Source organism: Furipterus horrens, unplaced genomic scaffold (genome assembly GCF_987537825.1).
Source record: "Furipterus horrens unplaced genomic scaffold, mFurHor1.1.pri manual_scaffold_5, whole genome shotgun sequence".
NCBI lineage: Eukaryota > Metazoa > Chordata > Mammalia > Chiroptera > Furipteridae > Furipterus > Furipterus horrens.
Genome location: NW_028327175.1, coordinates 53,619,598 through 53,642,166, shown reverse-complemented (window position 1 = coordinate 53,642,166; position 22,569 = coordinate 53,619,598). Strand labels below are relative to the sequence as shown.

The following is a 22,569-nucleotide window of genomic DNA, read 5'->3' as shown; positions in this document are numbered from 1 at the left end:
TGCCCTATTCCTAGTATCACAGCAGTGTGAAAAGGTGCCCATGGGTAAAAGGACCCATGAAGAAAAGCCCAAGGACTGCACAGTCACACTCTCCAGCCCCCAGAAATACTGTCGCAGAACTATTTTCAGCTTAGCCCCGATCCGTGCCACACGTGCTCAGGCTGAAGGCGCTCAGGCTGAACCTGAGAAGCTTACAGGAAGAACAGTTATGATGGAGCCACACCTTCCTCCCATCGGTAGGGAGATTGTTACTGTTGCAAGAAGTCGCTCCCTTCCATGTGTGAAAGTATCAACATCTAGCACTTACTGATGGTCAGAAAAGGCCCTACTGAAAAGGAACCGGTATTGGTTGATTCTTTATACATCAACATAAGTATAGACATATATGAACTCTCATTAAAACTCTACAAAGCTCCTTCTATGTTTTTAACTATGGTTTGTCTTTTTAAAAAAAATGAAAAGCACAAGGCCTTTATGTAGCTAGAAGACATTTATGTATTTACATCTATTCTTTTCACTCTAATAAAAACAAAAAAGAAAACTTCTCTATATTCCATCTTCACTTCACTGTATTATCTCCATAGAATACTATTTGTGTAGGGATGGCTTACTCTTACCCTAATTACATATCCTTCCTCATTAACTTTCACACACTTCTTATGTCTTAATCTCATTTCATGCCATGCATCCAACTTTTCAACTATGTAAACAAAGGTTCATGGGTATTCAAATGAATGAAAAACATATTTTTACCATAAGAGAAGTGTGACCAATGCCTAACTCTAGTATTTCATGAAAATATAAAATGAATGCAGATAATTTCTGCCATAGATGTTGCAACTACTTCTAATTTCCAAACAAGAAAATAACTAAATGTCTTACCTTTTTAAAAATATATAATTAAATGAGTAAGTTTGTTCAATATCAGATCACTGAAGTTGTTCCAGTGATCTTACAGTGCCCCACGTTGTGTATGTTTAAAAGAGGACACAGTAAAATGTATAGATAACAACACTTTTAATATGGCTTACAGTGAAGTCTACCCTTTTGCTACAAAAAAAAAAAAGAGAGAGAGAATAAATAAGTACGTGCATATATATGTCTGTAAGAGAATATATTTTAAATGCATGTTGTATAAATGAATCTCTGGAAATATCACATCAATAATTCTATCTAATCACCACATTAATTAGTCTCTCACTGCTAATACTATTTGAATATAGTTGAGTTAAGCTAGATTCTGTTAAACTATTTTGTACTATACAAGACTTAGCTAGAGCTTCAAAAATGTGCCTACTTTCATGTTTACAGTACATTTGTCTTACCTACAACCTTTTTCATTGGGTATAAATAAAACTAAAATTCACATTAAGAAGCATCACACACACAGATACTAAATTCACATAGTACCTTCCATTTAAATACAGTAAGAATTTTAAATAAAAAACATGAATCTGTGTCAAGAATATAAAGAATCCCCACCACATTTTTTTACCTTTTTATAAATAATGGATATAAAACTGATAATTCAGCTAAGCTTCTCTGGACAAACACAAGGATTAATAAGGAAATAACTGTTTGATATCATTTATTTATAAACTTTTAGGCCAGGAATATGGTAAAAGCACTCATTGTTATTATAAAACTTGTATGAGTGTCTAAATAATTATTTTACTTTTAAAAATAATATTTAAAAATATCAAAATTGGCATAAAGATATTCTATGAACTTCTTAGTGAATTATTATATGGGGAAGTTCCATCAGGTATGGTGTTAATAGCTCTAAAAATAAATAGAGTGGAGTAAAGCAGAAAGAGAAGATATTAAGATTGCCAGTGTGTCAAATGTCAATATGCCAAAGAAACTGACACATTACAATGTTCACCTAAATGTTTTACCAAAGAATCAATAATTTAAAAACAAAATGTTTTTCTAGAAGAACTCTAATTGAGAATCAGCAACTTATATAATAATTTCACTGACTATCAACTCTTATTAAGTCTATTTAATTCAATTAAAAACCCTGGCATTCACTTTATCTTATCCAATTTTAGTGCCATTGAACAAAGTATAACACTTTTTGAGTCCATTTTCCACTTGGATAACGAATTCCAACATTTCTTACTACTCATAAATCTATGAAGATTTCCCTTGGCGTATTACACCATAATATCAGAATATTCCACCAAAAGACTCAACTGTTTTGTGCAGTATATTCCATTTTATAATCTAAATAAATATCACCATTCAATCACAGCAATACAAACACAGCTTGGCTTCACACAAAATTTAATGCACTGTCACGACCATGCACACCACCCAATTGTATTGTCTTTGCAGGAGCCAATTGACTGCATGGAATTTACTGAGCACTCGTTATGTACCAGAAGGTATAGCAGACACCTGCCTACCAACCTTATAGAGAACTAAGACTTCCACTCTGCCCCCACCCCCCGTGTGTCTCACTCTGCTCTCTCAAAAACAAATACTCTTGTTAACAGGTTAGAGAAATGGCCTTATTAAACTCCTTTTATCCTATTTTAAAAGGAAACATTACATTTAACTTATGATTTCTTTTTTCACCTGCCTCCCAAGTATCTGATCTCACTTGCCTTCCCTGAAGTAGAGAACATAGAATCATTTTAAGCTTTTTCATGTTTCTCACTCTACCACGAAGCTGGCAGTAACCAAAGAACCATAGCACATGATATTAAACAGTGACTGGAAAGAAAAGACTTATTACAAAAAGTGCTCATTTGATATGTTACAAAAATGTTCCACTAAATGAGCATTCTTAAATAAAACAAAGACACAAAATAACAGTTGAAATTATTTTCTGTTCTTTTCCTTAAAGGAATATTCTCACAATAAAGCGACAACTATTTGTTGTTTAAGTACATTTACTCAACTTCCAAATGGGTCCGTTGGATTTCTTAATATAGGTGTGAGGGTGAGAAAAATGTTAATTGTCTAGGACTTTGAAGTTCATTTTTTCTGCCAACATATAAATTTATATTTTATTCTCTCAGTGTGGCCAATTTGTTCTCATACTTTTAAGACCACAAGGGTGTGGTGGTGAATTCTGCCTCTGTCTGTAGAGAGAGGTGAATTCTTTCTTGTCACTGGTACTCCCGTCATTGTCACCTCACATCTAATCCCCATTCCCATGTGCTCTCCTTTGTTTACTCAGATTCCAAAATTACTTCCTCATTCCCCTTTCTTGTCACCACCCCCCATGCACTACACATGTTAGCAGAAAGCTGCAAGAGCTATAATTATTGCAAATTAGAAAACTTTCTTTGTAGGGTGTGGAGAGGGGTGATGGTAGAGGCAACATCAGTGCTATTGTGAAAGCAGGTATATCATTCCAAAATTGTGATCTGCTCAATTTTGTACTAACAGTGCAATCTGATGGAGTAATTAACCTCTTAGATGAACAAGTCTTTATGAAAGACTGCTCTGTTTTAGAATTTCATTCTAATGGTAATATAAATTTTATTTGGATTTTAAGAGTCAGACCACAAACCCTACACAGTGTATGCATAATCTTTTCTATGTTTATGTGAATGTATTTTAACAGCTTGACTTGAATAAACTGGTACCATGGTTAACAGATTTTCTTAGTGGCCTTTCACACAAAGCTTTATTGCTAACTGACCTAGCAAAAGTCTCCCACTCACACTTAGCAGGTGCGTAACATAGTCGCTAAGATGCATAGGTAGCTGCCTAATGTTCATGTTCTCTTCAGGGAATTTTACAATTTAAGTCTAAGAGCTTTCAATTAAATGTAAGCATATAGCAAACTACTCAGCAGAAATACAATAAGGAACTTTTTTTTCTTATTTTAAAAACACAATAGACAGTCATATGGAAGTGTGTGAGAAATACACTTAAATATATTTAAATAGAAAAAAACTTAAAGTTCTTTAATATGTTTAGCTTTTCTGACACACACCTATAAGATATAATAATCACTCAGAAACAAATGCTTCAATTTCATTCACCTTTAACGTTCTTAATTAAAATAAAAAGCTAACTGGCTTCCTACAAAGCAAAGAAAACCACCTAATGTGAATTTCAACCAGATTATCTCAGACATCCTAAATTCTTCAACATTTTCAAAATTTGAGATACTAAAAATAGTGCCAACTCAGGATATTTTTAAAAATAGACATAGTAATCAAGATATAAACACCTTCCTCAAATCTTGTCAGATATTTTTGCCTCCTTAATTATCTTAATGATTGAAAATCATGTGATATTTATATCAATACTCAACCTCCCAGAGGTGAGAGAGATTGAAGGAAAGATGAGGAGACAAATACTGATTGTGTGACCCACCTCTCTCTATTACCTCTGCTTGCTAAGGTACATTTGGTGTAGCCTCCCAGCGTGCTCTCTTACACTGACAATTCCCGCTTCTCGCTGAGCAAGAAGCTCAGTATTTCTCAGCTCATGAATTTTACACCCAGAAAGGGTAATATGTATGTATAAACAATAAGACTTTCTGACGACCTTACTTTTATGAGGCAAATATATTTTGTGGATGATAAATGAGAATCACATCTTTTTTCAACTTCACATAATTCTCTAATAATGTTATTCCCTGGAGTGGAAGGAACGCGTTTAGATACAGTCTTGTAAGTGTGCCTAAGGAGATATCGCTGAGTGTGAGCTCTTCCTGCTTATAGAAAAGACTCGAGGACTTCATAACTTCCAGTTTTTAAAGAAGGGCTTTGCTGGATAGCATACTCAAGAAATTCGGGGACCTTCAAGCATGTCTGAATAATAGCATAAAGAGCTATATGAAAGAGAAGTAAGCCAGATTACTTGGTTTCTAAATGTTTTCTTTAAAGTAGAACAAATAAACAAAAACCAAGGGCAGTACTTTTAATATCTTTTTCACTTTAGTTCTTTAACTCTGTCAAAGCCTAGTAAAGATAGATAAATACCAGGTCTCCTAACACCAGAAAAATGCTTTGGTCAGATTCATGGATTTAAAATTTAAGTAAAACCTTTGACTAAAGTAAAACAACTGTCTCTCATAAATAAATATAGGTTGGGGCAAAAGTAGGTTTAAAGCTATGAGTATGCAAAACAGTTCATTCTCGGATTATTTATTAATTATTGTATTATTTTTCCATCAAACAACTGTAAACCTCCTTTTGTTCCCCCATATACAAATATTTCTTTTCTAAGCCTCCCAAATTATAGCTACCAAGCTCAACTTGACCGAATACCATTTTATTTTTAACTGTGCCACTTATTCAAAAACCAGGAGTAGTTTCCGGTCACCTCTTCCACTACAAAAAAAAGTGTTCAAACATCTCCATTCACGGTGCCCACATTTCTCCTCTTCCTTCAGTTCGCTGATGTTATTCTCTGCTTCCCCGCATGGGAAGCCAGCAGCTCCATGTTCCTATCTCAGTATCTTCCTTTCTGTCTCAGACTTCTGCTCAAGAAGAACCCTTCTTCCCACACCCTGGTATGCTTTACAGATTCTCCTTGGAACTTCTCCCATGCATTTATGAATGATCCAGCTGGAGCCCTCCGTTCTCTGATACATCCTCTCTAAAACTCCCCAGCCCAAATTGGTGGTATTTTTGATTTGTATGCCTCAGGACTTTTGTCACATGTCCCCTATTTATAAACCCCCTCGTTGTTTTTATATATTTTTATCTCACCTCCCTTACTAAATTGAATATTCCACAACTAAAGTGAAAGGATCCTTTAACATGTAATGCTCTTCATACTCTGGCCACTTAGGCCCTACTTGGGGAATTTAGTTAGAAGAATGTCTACACAGTTAATTACCATCGAGAATGAAAAAGTTTACATTCATCTTGTTTGATACTTCCTTTAAAAGATTTGCATTTTAGACTGAAGAAATTGGTGTTCTTTAGCTGCAATAACTGCCCGAATTCTAAGATACAACTAAAAAACCATATAGATAGTTCAAACACCAATGAATATTAAAATCCAGGTAATCTAAATGTGCAGACACAGCCTCAATATTTTTTCATCACTCATTCACTTTCCAAATCCAGCTTTCTATATGGGCTTATATCAGGGGGATAATCACTATTTTCCTCAAATGTAAATATCCACTGTATACTATATACATCAGTAGAGCCATAATAATCCTTAATCATAGCATACATATTTCCTTTTAATTTCCATGTTGGCAGAGGGAAGGTAACATAGGTACAACAAAATAAGGTATGTAGCTCTGGATAATTTGAGATATATCCTCCACCCTTCCATATTACTTCTGATTCAATTACCATTACTCATGAAACTTTTAAAAACATGTTTCAGTGGTTCTTAATTTTACTTTCTTCCTCACTTACAGGTGTCAAGATTCATTTAACATTTGTGACAAAAACTACACTTCCCAAAATATGATCAAAGACCACCATTTCACTCAAGAGAGACTGATTCATACATATTTTTTCCTCCTTAAAATTGATCAAGTACATTTTAAAGGGGCAGAACCTTAAAGCAGCCACTTCCCCAATAATTTCTGTATTTCTGCCAGGGCTGTCTGTAGGTCAGAAAGCCTTTAGTTTTCAACCCTCGCTGAACATCAAAGTCACACGGGGTGCATTAAAAAATACAGATACCACTAATAAAAATAAATAAGGCAAATTAAAAAAAGAAACTAACAAAAAATAGAAATGCCTGACCAGCTCCACTAGAAATTCAGATTTAAGTTGTCTGGTGAGGGGTGAGGTAGTGGATATTTTTCTTTGGAAGCTCTCTGGTGATTCTGAGTGATAGCCAGGGTTGAAAAATAGTGTGAACAATCTCCATGCATGGGGTGACTTTCTGGTGTTTCCCAAATCCCAACATGTAAAGGCATCATGGTTACCTAGCTGGCTGGTGCCTGGCTGGTGCAGCCCTGGACTCTCCCAGGTAAACTGGGTGGTTCCTTAATGAGGGGATAAATGTTCCAAGTTTCCTGTGAGGACAATTCTGAGACTTTGCCAGCTAAAGATGCTTTTTATAATAACATATTTAATATTACCTCTACTTTTTCCTTTTACTAAAGTAAGCAATTTTCTTTTATTATATACTCTCTTGCTTACTAATTATTTCAATTTGCCTTCCCAACTAACTCATAAATTGCATTATTTTCTTTCCTGCAGCCACACAGTAGCTTGATGGAATGACTTTATTTCAACAACCCTCTAAAATATTTCCTGAGGATGGATGTGAAGAGATAGGTAGAGAATGTTTTATCTTCAGATAGTGAACTGGCTCCCCAAAGAGCAGAGTAAGGTAAGACTGCAACATCCTGAAACATGATAATTATACTATATCCCATTAAACTATACAGAATTATACATTAGTATAGTTTCTTTTCCCTTTCTCAACTTAGAAAAACCAACTTTCAGAAACCTAGTATATGCATCATACGGCCAAAGCAACTGAATCACCCTGTGAGATACTAGGAATACTGTAATACAATGTCAGAAGACGAGGCCACTAGAAGCCAGTTAAGCTCTTGTATACTGACTATACATGCACACAAGCAAGTCTAGGTACAATATCATGACACAATATGTCAAATTTTCATAGACTGAAATTTAATTCAACTTTTCCTCTTCCTCCACCAATACTTTCTTTCCAGTTTAAAATCTTCTACTTAAATCTTAAATTACTAATGAAAAAATAATTTATACATCATTGCAATAATTTTGGCAAGTCTTTAGAAAGTTCATAATTTATGTTATTCCAAAGAATCAATTTGTTCATTTTCAGAATAATTATAGTCTGCTGGCCAATAGAGTCTCTATTGTACATGTGATGTCTTAGGATGAAAGAATGTTTTGCATTTTATATCATTTCAATTATGTTGTAAAAACTCCAAAGTACTTCAATACAAATGAAAAAATATACAACAATTTTCACCAAAACACGACTATCCCTACTGCCCCCAACCAGGGTCATTCTTGAAATCATTCTGTCATTAAAGGTACTGAATAACCAACTCTTTTGTACCTGACAAACTGGTCTCATTGAGGTGTAGTGTTTTGTAAACTGACAAAAATACGCAATCGATTCTTTAAAACATAAAATTTGTAGCTTTACCTCATTAAAATAAAACCCCAGAGAGCATTTCTTTTTCCTTTTCTTTTATCTCTATTGCTTCTCTCACCAGGCATGTCTGTTCCCTTAGCTATGCCCACCCCCCCTCCAAAAAAGTGCTGAACACTGTCTGGGCCCATGAATACATTTTTTATTCATTGCACAAATGAATGATCTAAGAGCTATTAAGAAAGAAGAATGTGATCCCTGTGTAGAGAACTAGGGGGTTTCCTTGACAACAACTAAAAGACAGCAGGGAATGCCCATGTGTTCTATGAATATGCAAGAAGAAGCTAGGCCCAGTACCTGGAAAAAATTCATGAAGAATTCAAAAAAACCTCTTTTGCTCTGAAAAAAATGAAACTGGTTTTTATCAAAATCATAAGCCCAATTTTTGCACATAAAATAGAGCAGAAAGCTATACGTAGAGACTATAGAATCGATATTATATTTAAATGTTAAATAAAGGCTGCAGCTGCTTCTGCTCTGCACCCAAACTGGCATCACCTAAACACAATGCACAGAGGATTAAAATTTTAACAAGCTCTTGCAGTCAAGCAGACACTAAAGTATAATTATTTTTGGCTCCCTGTGGTATAAAGCATCCTGAATTTTAAGAGAACTCAGTGTTTACCTTTTTAGTACAAAACAGTCTAAATATGCCTATATTTAAAAATTCAGAAAAATATAATTCCTAAAGCTGAGAGGGGCTTAATTTGTACTAACTGGTTCCCATGTTCCAGGCACTGTGCTTGGAGTGCTGTTGTCTGGGAGCATTAGATGTGTGTGATGTTGCCTACCACACTGACTGGCAAGCCCTTGAAGAGGTTCCTTTCCCCTTTAAGCAACTTGGTTGGTTTGTAGTATTATTATATATGTTTAAAGTTATAGCAACTGAGGTCTCTAGAGATTAGCAATTTATTCAAGATCAAAACAGGTCACAAATAACAATGTCCAAAGGCTCTTTCAACTACATCAGCTGCCTCTTGTATATATCTGGTGAAAGGAACTGATTACCCTTCCATTTTATTCCAAATATCACAGTGTGCTTAAAAACTCTAATTCTAGTCTAGAAACTAATGCATGGTAATTATCTGACTATTGGTTGAATAAGTGAAAAAAAATGGATATATACATATATCTGTATATACATGATCATCTTTCTTGTTTTATAATCCCTGTGATTTGAAAAAACAATCAAAGTTTAGAAAACAGTATTCCTTATATACAGTAATAGGCATTACATCCATTTTACTGGCCAAGAAATTTTGACAGACAAATTAAGAAGTTCCTGGGTCCACATTGCAGATAATGAGAGACTGACTGTAAATTCCCCAATATATAGCACCTATTTCTGTCATACTATTGATTCAAAATTCACTAGACTTAAAATGTAATAAACCTTTAAATCACCTTCTAGGAGTATATAGCTCACTCTTCAAAAAATAGTTTTGAATTTCACGAGTGTATAACTAAACCATGATATTTCATGGGAATATATCTTGAGAATTTAAATGTACTTAACCCATAGAAGATACCATCTTTATAAAAAAAAGAAAAATAAAAGTCACTGAAGAACAGAAAGGTAGTATGAGAACACTCCCTCCTGAGGAAGTTGGTTGAATATTTCTGGTTTCCAGGAACCTGTAGCTTTCCTGGAGAATCCTAAAGCAGACAGTGCTCTCTGTAATCCAAGCCTGTTAATACTTGGGGCTGCTTATACCCACTTGTGAGCCTCTGTTGGGAAGCAATAAGCTGATAACTGGTTTCGAGTAATTTGTTTTTTATCTACTCCTCCAACAAGCCCTGGCTTAAGTCTCTTCCTTCTCATGCAATATTTTCTGACTTCCCTGCCTTCATCAATTCCTCGCTATGCTGACTTAATCTGCCATTCACAGCCGGCACCACATTACTTAGTGCACCATAATCTGTTTCTGTAATGCAATTATATTTGATTGTGTTAATACTGGTTCCCCAAAATGCATTTAAAGTTCTTGGAGCAGAGCCTATGGTTTATGTTTATTTTGTGCCTCTTTTAATATGTCAAAGTAGTCATGTTGTAGCTTTACCTGAAGATAACTCTTGATTGACTACACTCTGCTACATGACAGTGCAAGCCTTTCTCTCAGGGTCACTGCCAGTGATAACCAAGCGACACTTGTCTTTGGATAATGCCTCACCTCAGCAGTTATTTTTAATAGCAGTAAGTTGTCATTGCAAATGCCATTTTCAGGAAGAATTGGTATTGGGTCACTTTAGGAAGAAGATACAAAGCTTCTTTTAGCTAGCTATGGAACATGTCTTTTATTATTAAACCTCAATCTGTGAAGGAAACAATTTTAATTTCTTAATCTTTTTTCCTTGAGTTTAATGAATTTATAAAGCATTCAATGAGGATTTTAAAAACTGAGCTTCTGTGTGAGTTTGTGTGAGTGGTAATGTGTATGTACATGTTATACATAAAAAAATATTTCACTTATAAGTTTTTTAAAAGGCAACTTTTGGTCTGTAGTGCAGTGCTAAGCTCATTATAACTTAGAAACACTGAAGTCTATTCTTTTCTTCATACTATAGAAACAAAGGAAAGATAGTCTCTTCTTTTTTCATTATTTGACTAATAGAAGAGAAATTCAATCCTTTTCCAGCCAAAGAGGGAGGGAAGAGGCCATCCTAATTCCCTTCAGAAAAATTTGCTTCTCTGGCAGGGAGCCACAGCAGGTGCCCCACAAAGGGAACCAGAGCACCAGCCCCATCCACAATTAAGGATGAGCTCCAAAATTCTGCAGGAAAGAAGCAGCCTGCAACCAGAACTACCAATCTCAGCAAGCTGTTCTCTTGCCATGGCAGGTCTCTGAATAGCATGCATAGTCTCCCACAGTACCTGCCAACTAAACCTGAGTCATGTAGTCTTAACAGTTCCATAGAATGCCAATGAAAAGCCAGTCTTTCTATAGTCTACGCTTTTTTTTTTTAGGAATTGATGGACAGGTCAGCAGCTGAGCCAACAGGGGTCATCACTCCTGTGAGTTCATCAGGGGAGAGAATTGCCTCACTGCAAAATTGCTCCAAGGAGTGCCAAGACTGTAGCCCCAGTGCTAATAGTGTAAGACTCAGTGTGCCTGCACCAGCCCACCTGCAACGCTTTCTCAAATTGTCTCACAAGTTCTCTCTGAGGCTTAAACATCATAATATATGTAAAACAGAGTCTGAAAATATCAAGCTCTAAGTGTGAACTGATGATTTAGCTCTGCATATACATGTGACATTCTGAAACATAACTAGATATTTTCTTCATTACACATAGGCATCGATGATTGAAACTAGATTTTCCTGATTTATTTTGTTCAGAATCATACTGTTATCTAAAGGTAAATGTTAACAAATATGCATCATTATAGTAAGAAAAGGTATTAATCAGACCACTTAAATATTTTTACTTTATAAAATCAGGAATGGGTAATTATTCTGCTTTATTCTGAATTATCTAAATAATATCACTCTCTTTTTAGCTCTGTTTTGAGGTATGTGTTATTTTAGAAACTACCGAAGGGCCTAAGGGGGAGATTTCAAGGCAGTAGGGCTCCTATCTCTGTTCCCAAACATTAACCAGAGCAGCAGCCATCCTTTTATCTGCTCAAAATATGAAGGTTCTGAATAAGATTTTGTTTGAAGAAAGGAATCTGATACTATAATAAAAAAAAAAAACAACAGTAATTGAAGTTTCCTTAAAAATAAAATGTATGATGAACATTTATATGAAGCTATCTTGTATAAACAATAGCTTTTTTAAATGACTGTGAAATCAATGATACAAATATTAGCATTTGCCCATATATCTCCTGTTCTCAGAGCCAATGTCCCTTGTTCTTTACCTTCTCCTCAACACTATCATATTCATAAAATAAACCTTTAGCTTCTTGTACATTTCGCAAATGTACAAACAAAATTTCAGAAGGGATTTATCACATGGGAGCTTTTGCTGAATGATGTAACCAATTATGTCAGCATAATTCTCAATAGGGAAACTGGGCAAAATACATTCTAATTTAGTAGCCAAAATTATCTTACTTAAGATCTTATTAATATTTAATATAATTACATTAAGTATTTTATATATTTGATATTTATATAATTTTAGTTTAATACTCGCTTTATACTTGCCTTGCACTTAGGTTTAGATTAATATAAATAATAAAACTAGTGAAAAAAATCTGCCAAGACAAATAACATTAAGCTGGCCCAAAACAGAGTATGTAGTTTATATAAATTCGTTTCTTGAAAGAAAAAAAAAAAAATATCTAAGAAGCCACCTATTTTAAAGTGAATACTGTGAGCATTTGCATAATAATATTTACATATTTCCAAGTTATTCTTTTAAACACATCAGTGTATCATTAAAAAAAAGAAATTCACAGTCTATCACACTAACTTGTGCTATTTCAGATTATTCAGCGAAAAAGCATTCTTTTTGTTTTAAAGACCCAGAATTGAATGAAATCTTCCTACACTTTAAACCCCATAGACTTCATACATGTTCACAAAGAAAACCTTTTAATAATTTTTCAAAATGCAGGTGTGCAAATTACTCCTGAAATAGACAGGAGTCATGATTTCAGTATCCCCTGAACCACTGTTAAATACACCCCACAGCATTTTTCAGCTCATAAAACTTTTATGAGCTGAAAAGTTCCTTCAGATTTTTTTAACTGCTAACTATCGGTGCCCTCCAGCAACAGCACCCTAAATTGCTATTAAGATCCATTTGAACAAACATAACATTAACATGTCCTGAGTAGCATGTTTTGTTTCATAGTACTAAAAAAAAATACATCAAGATTTATATGACTTGCTGAGTGCAGCAAAAAAATTATGAATGTCTTGGTTTAGTGTAGCATGGGTGGTATCTTTGCTTACTTGGATATACAGTATATGTAGAGGTCGAGTCTATGTTTGTGAATAGAGTCATATAAGTTCATGCATATATATACCAAGGATTTTCCAGTCTGGAAAAATGTGCCTTGATACATAAAAAGGTTGGTTTTCCAGGCACATATGTATTTTTCTTTATTTATATACACCTGCCTTAGAACTCATTAATTTAACATCTGTTTCCCTTGCCAAAGTTCAAAATGCTTGAAAAGTTAAATTTCTTATAGGAAACAAATAAAAGTAAAAGTAAGCATATCTGAGTTAACTTCATTGTCTTATTAAATAATGCTTTTAGTCATAAAGAAAATGGCATATATGAAGTACACAAACATGATAAAAGAGAGAGAGAGTATGAGAAAAAGGAGAAAAGGAGGGAGAGAGAGAAAGAGAGAGAGAGAAATGGAGGGAGGAAACTAGATAGATCTAGGCTTAAACCACCCAGATAATAGAATCCTGTCCTTATGGAGATCACCAAGTATTCCCTTTTCACAGAGTTTTCTGGCCATTTGTTATCAATGCTGAACAAAAATTAGTTTGAAGACTAATCATTGGCCCATGTTTTAAAAGTGGTAGAGAGGAAACACCTAGTCATGTCTCCCAGACAAAGCTGAATTAAGTTCACAACTCAAATATAAATATGCACTGTTGTATAAATGGCTTCTGGGTTAGATTACTCAGACCCTCCATTTTGAGTAACCATTTATAAACTCAGATTTTCTTTCTCTATAACTGCCAGTCCTTCCAGGGATATGGAGTTCCACTTTTTCACTTTGTAATTTGATCACTCTAACCTTAACAGTTTCCCATTTAAAAGTTTTCCAATATAGAGCATTTTTTTCTGTTTTCTAGATTATTTGATTCAACTTAATATTTACACTAACAAAAGAGTAATCTAAAGTGGGAAAAACTGCTGCATAGCCATTCAAATACTTTTTTTTTAATGTTGGCAGTAATTCCTTTTTACTTCACTTCTTCCTTTTCATATTAATAACTTCTTTTCCCTTTTCCAACCCTACTAACAGCAATCCTCATTCGCATTACTTGGCAAATCATCTCTCCAGCTCCAGTTCCAAGAGGCAGAAATGGAATGTAGGAAATACGCTATAGTCTCCAAGAAACAGCATCATTCGTAGGAAAAGAATGGTGGCTGCTTTCAACTGTATTGGAAAATAAAGATTAACTCCAATACTCTGGGAATGCATTCCCTTCTCTTCTGTTTACTGCCCTGGCAAGAGCTTTTCACACTGAGAAAATTCTAGATAGTAGATAGTAGAAGCTGTGAGGTTTCCACCTACAACACCAGAAGCCTTGATGACATAACAACAGTGACCTATTTGTTTCCAACAAGGTACACTCCTAAGAACTCTAATGAGGATGTATCGCTCTTAAGAAAAATGACACCCTGAGGGGAATACCTCAACAGTTAAAGAAAACTTGCTTACAAAACAAAACAAAAAATCTCTCCTTTAACCCAAGTTCTCAAGGAAAAATTCACATATTAAAATGAGAATTTAGCAACTTAACTAAAATCAATAATCTTGACTCCTGTATTAGAAAGAGAGAAACAAACCTGAACTGATCTACTGACCTGTATGTTCTACGTAGTCTCAATTTAGCTTACCAAAATTAAAAGATGGTATGGTCTGACCTTTAGAAAGAAATGTTATGTTTGATAATAAAAATTGTATTAATCAATGTAAAAAGAACTGCTTTTGTTCCTTTCACCAAGAGATAAATAAAATATTAAAGCAAAATACAAGGCATTGTAAATATTCCTATAAATGAAACAATTAAATCATAAAATAAATAGCATTATAGCCTGGTTGTAGGGAAAAGAAGTAATGCTGACATTGATGTAATGAATTATAGCATTTCCTAGAACTGAGCTAGGCTGTATTTATTCTGAACATTTAAAGCCTCATTAAAACACCCAAGAACAACAGCTTAAAAACATGTTGAACTTACATGAAATAACATTTAAAGAGCAGACATATCACCCACCCCACAAGTCACATAATGAACAGGCAAAATCCTGGAAAAGAAAGACTATAGCAAACCTTTAGATGTCTCTCTGTCAACCCTAGGAATATGAAATACGGTTTTAGCTGTCCACAGTGTTAAGTACTGAAGGTTAATAGTTAAAGACCAATGGAATGTTAACACAGTCTAGTACTACACTTGAGTAGTAATGCATGGAAAGACACTGAAATTAAAACACTTTGCTCTGCATGTTCAGAAGTGATGTAACATGATGATTTGGTTATATTAGATGACAAAGCAGGGCTTCTTATAAGTTTTAAAATAAAATTGTACCTAACATTCTTCCAAATTGTTTAACATATTCTTCCAATACTTGTACAAATATGTGAAACTAAATCACAGAATTTTTTCACACTCCAGTTATCTTCTAATGGCAACATTTGGTATGATGTTACTTTTTTTTCCAAAAGTAATTTTCAAGATAAAATGGTGATTGCCTTGACTGATATGTCTAGAAAGCAAAGACTTACCTGTCTTGTTTTCTCTGACCTCAATAATATAAATATTTATGTCAGGGTGAAATTTGGTCCCCATCGGGGGTGCTGGAGTGGAAAGTGCCTGAGGTCTGAAGGCCTCTTTGCCTTCCACACTGGGTGGTCTTGCTGGCTGTGTAACAGAAGGAGGACTTGAAGTTGTGAAATACTCTCTATCAATATCTGTTCCCATTTCCTTGACTACAATATCCTCAAGGGTAGTGGGAGGAACACGAGGTGTTGATTCTGCAGTGACTACCATGTCACGGGTTGTTTCCTCTCTGGGGTCCCTGTCAGTGAGAGGCGGGTTCTCAGTGGAGGCTGAAGATGGCTGGAAGGCTGAGGTTGTGTGAGGTCTGTCTACTGAACTGGAGGCAGTAGTGATCTCCCTTGGAACTGCAGTTTTAAGCGTTGAAAATTCTGGGAGTTCTGTGACTTTGGATTTTTCAAGTAATCTTGAGCCTAAGTCAAAATAGTCTAAAGATGTTTTCTCTCTTTTCTCAGTAGTGGTTTCTTCCATAAGCTGGGTAATACTGGTCTTTAAAGGTGATATAACTCCCCTTGGACTAGTACCTTCAGTTTCATATTTTTGTTCAGCCCCTGGACTTAAAGATACCTCTGTCCCCGGGCCTGGTGTCAGTGTCATTGCTTCACCTGCTTTGGATGTGTGCTCAGTGACAGCGCCAGGTGGATAAGGCACAGTGTGCTCAATTTTTCCAATGGGAGTTGTTTCTAAAGCCGGAACTCTCTCAGAACTTGTCATCATTCTGTCTTCAGAGACAGTATATGCTGACCCATCACTTTCCTGTTCATCCAAAAGTGCTGTTGCCTCTTTGGTTGTGCCAACTGTGGAACCAAGAGCAGGAACTGGTTTCTCTGGAGTCTGATCTTTCCAAGGGAATTCGTCCTGAGTTGTTCCTTGTATAATTCCTGTTGTTGTTCTTATAGTTTCAGGAGAAATAGTCTGAGAGGGTTCGCCTAGAACCTCACCTTCTGATGAAACAGAAGGTACCAACACTCCCCATTCTGTCTTGGGAATTATAGAAAGAGGAACGGTATAGGTAGTGTTTGCATGAGTAACAGGCTCCTGGGTGCTACTGTAATTAACAAATGCTGATCCTTCCACATCTGAAGTGTGTGCAAATTGGGGGACAGTAGACACAGGCTTAGAGACATCCATATCTTCTCCTTCATCCAAAGTGCTTCCTTCTATGGTTGCCTGAGCAACACGACCTTCTGTGCTTGTGACAGGTAGATCTCTTTCTTCAGTTGTAGAGTATCTCAAAGTTGACTTTTCTGTGATGCCAATAGATGTAGGGGGCTGAAATCTAACTGTGAATTTCCCATGATCTGTTGTATCTCCCTCAGTAAACTTCTCTAACAGTTTTTGAGTACTGTCTTGGGTAAGAATAAATTCATATCCTCCATCTTGAGTGAAACTTGGGATTTCTTCATCCTTTCCAGCCACTCCTATAGTGGTGAGTAAGGCAGGAGAACCTGCATGTTCTGTGGGCCCTAACGGTTTTGAGGTTGTATTACCTTCAACCCATGACCATTTTGATACAGTGACCACATCCGAATTTAAAGTGCTGTGGGTCAAATGTACTGTGGCAACATCCTCATCATACTTTGTAGCATCTTGATAGCCATCTGTTTCTAATCTTGTAAAGTCTGCCTCCACATCTCCTGCCTCTGTTGGTGCAATGCTTAGCTTTGTTGTGGTCAGCGCTGGCAAATCAAAGGATTTGGTCGTTTCCACCAAAGACTCTGTAAGGTGAATTTGCTCTGAGGAAGCTATAGAGAACCTCGTTCCAGAGAAGCCTTCTTCCTCCCTTTTCCCCATAAATGGATCTTTGGTGATCTTCTCCTGTATTACATTATTGGTGTAAGTATCTGTTCTCATCTCTGGTGTTAGTGTTCCTGTTCTTTCTCTTCCTCGTGTCATTTCTGTGTGTGGAGAGGGATAAATAACTGTGGCTATTCCATCAGCTAATATTTTATCACCAGAATAAGGAAACAATTCTACTTCTCTATGATGCTGTGATGGGAAAGGTGTGGTGGATACATACCGGCCCAAAAAATCTTCAGTTGTCTTACCATTAATTCGTTTCTCTTCCCAGGTGTCCATGGATGAGCCATCGCGGTCAGGCATAGGTACAGGTGAAACAATTGTTGATACTGAGACCGACTTTGCATCCTCTAGTTGAGTGGGTGTGGCATCTTCTGATGTCTTTGACACTGTAATGACTTCAGGTATTTGGCTAAAGGCCAAGGTGCTCTGGGCAGGTCCAACTGTAAATGTTCTGTCTTCACCACCATCTTCTTGGGTTGTGGTCACAGATTGAGAAGAAGTACTTACTGTTTTCTTTTCAGTTTTGGATTCCAGGGTCATTGTTGTTGATACAAACAGTGTTTCAGTTACAGAGAATTCTTCAGAAGGAATGTGCTTTGAGATTTCCATAGATGTTACCAAGGGACCCACTTCTATTTGTTCAATTTGTGTAACTGATTCTGGTGTTTGTATGTCTTCCGTGACATCATCCCATGAATCAGTAGCATGAGGGGAGATGACAGTTGTACTTTGGGGCACTTCTTCCTTACTTTCAGATATGTCTGGCTTTTCAAGTGGTCCTGAAGCAGAAGGTGAGTAATAGTCCATATCCCAAAGCTTCTTGGTACTTGCAGCAGGTGTGGGTGGTTCAGTGGCTAATCTGTGTATGACAGCTGTAGATTGAACTGTGGATTTCTGTTCAAAATTGACTATGTTTCCCACAGAAGGGAACTTTGTTGTTTTGACAGGTAAGTCAGTGATTAAAGGGATGATTGGTGTAGTTCTGTCAGGTACTGTTTGTAGGTCTTTGGATAAACCGTGTGATGCAGTTTCTGTAAGGATATTCAGATCGATGGTTGTAGCCTCTGATATATTCTGTTTAGCTAGAAAATAATTTCAAAGAGTTGATTAGACAAGTCACTAATAAAAAGTTGCACGTCCAATGTTTGTTAAATGCTGCTGTTTGTTTTGGGGTGACCCAAAAGTGTTTTGTGATAGATGGGAGTCTTAAGACTATGCAAATTAACTCAAAAACAACTGAACATTTAATAGTCACCAATTGATCGCTTATTTTGTATTGTAAGGTTATCATTGCTTCTACCTGTAGATATGATTGACTGTTCTTGGCTTAAGGAAGTTGAATATTATATCATTTTAACATAAGGAGATGTTCAAAAATGTATAAATGCAGAGTTTGGAAAGAATTGGTAGGCGATTTATTGGAAACCACAGCAGCAACTTGAAACCTAGTCAGAGAACTTAGTATTACTATTCTGGAAGCTTCTGTACTTTGCCACAAGGTTTTTCACTCCTTCTCAAGCTGCATAGTGTCTCAAGGGAGAGGGAGTGCCTCAGATTACAAAACAGCAAAAAGCCACATCAAATGTGCCCAAGTTACATATAAACTATTTCATTGTCCATAATGTGGAGGGTGTCATAAAAACAGGATATTAACATTTAATACCACCCTTCACTTGACTCCAGGTGTTGGACATTTGTCTTCCTTTCCTTTCAACTCTAGTGTAGCTGTGCTCCTAATACATAATAATAAAATGTTTCTGGCAGAGACTGCTTGGTTTTCACTGTAGTTCTACCTTTTGTTCTATGTTCTATGCAGTGTGTATGTAAAAAGGTCTTGGTTCCAGGCCTATGTTAGCATGAAACCCAAACGTAGAACAGGAAATAGAATACCCACATGATATATTTTAGGTCTGTAATTACAAATCACTGGAAACAACCCTGAGCATCAGAAAGAATAGGCTCTGGCAATAAAAAGTAACATGTCATCATAAAATGCTACATTATAAGGCATCCAGATTTACAGAGAATTGCCTGGCCTGTTTAAAGATATTTAAATTGTGTATAAAAGTGACAGTGTTGTAGAGAAGATTCCTTCTCAACATGGGAAAATGGAGCAGCTTAGTACATGAAGATTATGTTATTTTTTTTTTCAAATCCAGACTTTTGAAAATCAAAAACTAGCTGCCACTAGACTCAAAAGGAACTATTCTGAGGAAAACTTAGTTGTTCTTTTGCTATATCCTATATAACTTAAAACTAGTTTTATGGGTAATATCTATTCCCCTGTTAAGAGTAGTAATGTCTGTAGTATCTATACTATCTTGTGTCTTCCTCTTAATAAGGCCAAAACAGAAGTCCTTGGAAAACAAAATTGGATACCTTTGAGCTCCATCTATCGTGTAAAAAGTTAATATTAAGTCAGTGAAACTGTTCTGTATGAATAAAATGGTAAATGCATGTCATTATATATTTGTGCAAACTCATAAAATATACAACACAAAAAGTGAACCATATGTAAATGATAGGCTTTGAGTGATTATGATATGTCCATGTGGGTCCATCAACTGTAACACATGTGAAGGGAGGGGAATGTTGGTAATGGGGAGGCTGTGTCTGAGTAGGGATAGTAGGATTATGGGAATCACTGCATTGTCCACTCAGTTTTGTGGTGAACCTAAAACTGCTCTAAAAAATAAAGTATATTTAAAAACTTTTATGATAAAATGATATTATTTTGTTGAAAGTCAGATTTGAGCTTTAACAGCCCAGATTAACCAACTTTATAAGAAAAGCCTGGTGGCTATTTACATTATGGTGCTCTTAAATAATCTTTAAAGCCTGTCACTGTTTATTCTTTTATAGTAAAACAAAACTAAACTTCAGAAAAGGATTGAACTCTTCAAACTATGTTAAATAGCCTTTTTCTCCTTTAAAAAAATTTTTTTAAGAAAAATTCTTTCTACATTCATTTACTGGAAGACATTTTAGTCTATTTTGATTGACATGAGCAACTTCAGGAAGCAAAGTGTGGCTGACTATTTTTTATTTTAATTCAATTATCTATACCCTCTGAAATTCCATAACTGTTACCTCATTAAACTGCCAGATATCAGGTTTGCCTTATAACTGCATTCTCTAGGGAAATAGTGAAATGTGCATAGAGAGAAAGTTCCCATGGAAACATAATATAAACACTTAGCACACTACATATTAGATAAAAATGAATCATATTATTAACAACAAAAGAGGTAATTTTGCTTTTTCTCTTTGAGTATTTCCACAGGAGGTGATAACTGCATTAGGGTCAAGCAATGAGCCTGTGAACCGGGTCTCCTTACGCTCCAACCCAGGTTGTGTGTACTAGCGATTTCTACAGTGCTATGAAAACTCTTGTATTGTGTTTGAAAAATGAAGAACTCAGATTAAAATAAAACTAAATAACTATGTCATTGTCAATAATTAGTATAACATTTGGTATTGGCACAGTGAAGTGACTTAATAAATCTCAGAAAAATCTCCTTTACAAAGCCAGGGTTCATGTGATTAAATCAACAACAACAATGGTTTTCAATAATTTTAGAGCCTCGTTAAAATGTCTGCTTATAATTAAGTTAATTAATTATACTATTAGGAATGAAAAACTTCAGACTTCCTTTTGGGGTTTGGTGAATTTTATATCCAGCATAACTCAGTATATCACCTCATCTGTGCCATTTGTTTCAATCATTTCTCCCACCCCAAATATTCATTTTTAAAACTATAAGTATCTCTGAAGAGATATCATATGAATAAGTGTTGTATAATAATGATTATTATTATAAAGGCAAGACCACAATCCCTGCAGAAGGAGCATTCACAGGCAGAAGTGTGTGTCTTGGAAAGTGACCCATGCCCTTCAACTTCATGGCTGAGGAAGCCAGCAGAAATCAGCATGCTGCTTTTCCCACAAAAGCTCCCTTCCAACCTTTGCAGCTGTCTCCCACACAGATGTTTCACATCACTGTACTCATGGTGTTTTATGTCCTATGAACGATCTTCCCCATGCTTCTGCTGTTAGACATCAAACAGATTTTTCTAATAAAATATAAAAACCCTATTAGCAGCATCATAGTTTAACTTATGCCCATACTACCTACATTATAAAAAAATAACTAATTTCAAATTAGTTCTTCTAGATTAAATGTTTTGTGCATAAATAATTATAAACATAGGAATTTACAAATAAAGTGGATATACAATAGGTTGACTCTGGGTTCATAGTTGGGAAAAAAGTAAGGGTTGAAACAATGAGATTAAAATTCAAACTTTTAAAAGAAGTTTTATGAGTGAATGAATGCTAACAGATTCAAATTCAATAAACAGAAAACATTTAAAAAATACCAATTAGAGAAGGGTAAATGTTGGTGCCTATGGTCAGATTATAGGCACAAGAAAGACAAAATGACAAGAAAGATAAACTGACCATAGGTTAGAAGGGCAGACCAAACTTAAAAGTAAACAAATATGTAAGTAAGAAAGCATATGAATTTGGGGCACTTATTTAGCCTTGTTTAGGTCACTACTTTTAGTTTCAAGCTCAGTCAAACAGAGGGATGTGAAAAATAATGAGAATTCAAAGCAAGATCACATAGGTGATTAGAGGTTTACACACTGAAATTTCAAAACAAAAAATTGTTTTAGTTGAGGAACAACTGAACAGTTGTGTTCAATAATAGAAATAGATATTATTATAGATTTTGGTCTCCAACTTAAAAAGGAAAAAGGGCTCAAACTCTGATACAATGGATTTAGATCATTAGAAAAACTATCTTAGTGATAGCAATAGGACATTAGAATGGGCTCGCTAGGAAACATGTTCTACTCCTTGTCTTGAAAATCATTAATAACATTGAATGAAAGATTATCATGTCTTGAATGCTTTTGACTCACTTAAATTTGGGGGTGTATGGGTGATCTTCCAAAGCCCTGAAAACTCTAACTTTCACATAGCTTGCTTAACTCTGAGGTGATAGAAAAATCAAAAGTACACAGTTTAGTTTAACCTTCACAGGGCAATACAGAGGAAAACTTTATTTCACCAAAACATTAATTTAGTAGTTTTTTAAAATCTATTTGATAAAAATAAATTCTAATTATATTATCAGCCATTATTAATGTTCTATTCAATGGTTTTAGAAGAAAAAG

The 22,569-nt window shown here is 35.3% G+C and overlaps 1 protein-coding gene and 1 long non-coding RNA gene across 4 annotated transcripts in view; one reads left to right on the top strand and one right to left on the bottom strand.

Annotated features, from left to right (window-relative positions):
• VCAN (versican) overlaps positions 1-22,569 on the bottom strand; it is a 96,989-nt gene that overhangs the window by 44,624 nt on the left and 29,796 nt on the right. The window contains exons 6-7 of one of the 3 annotated variants that reach the window (XM_090276449.1): positions 17,719-18,467; positions 15,531-17,436 (exon numbers count right to left, since the gene is read on the bottom strand). In XM_090276449.1, coding sequence (XP_090132575.1) covers positions 15,531-17,436; positions 17,719-18,467 — 2,655 coding nt within the window. Of the gene's footprint in view, positions 1-15,530; positions 18,468-22,569 lie in introns of all 3 variants that reach the window. The other 2 variants (XM_090276450.1, XM_090276448.1) reach the window with 2 other exon arrangements.
• LOC150008636 (uncharacterized) overlaps positions 7,156-22,569 on the top strand; it is a 50,676-nt gene continuing 35,262 nt past the window's right edge. The window contains exon 1 of the long non-coding RNA XR_016511126.1: positions 7,156-7,281. This is a non-coding gene — a long non-coding RNA (uncharacterized LOC150008636). The remainder of the gene's footprint in view (positions 7,282-22,569) is intronic.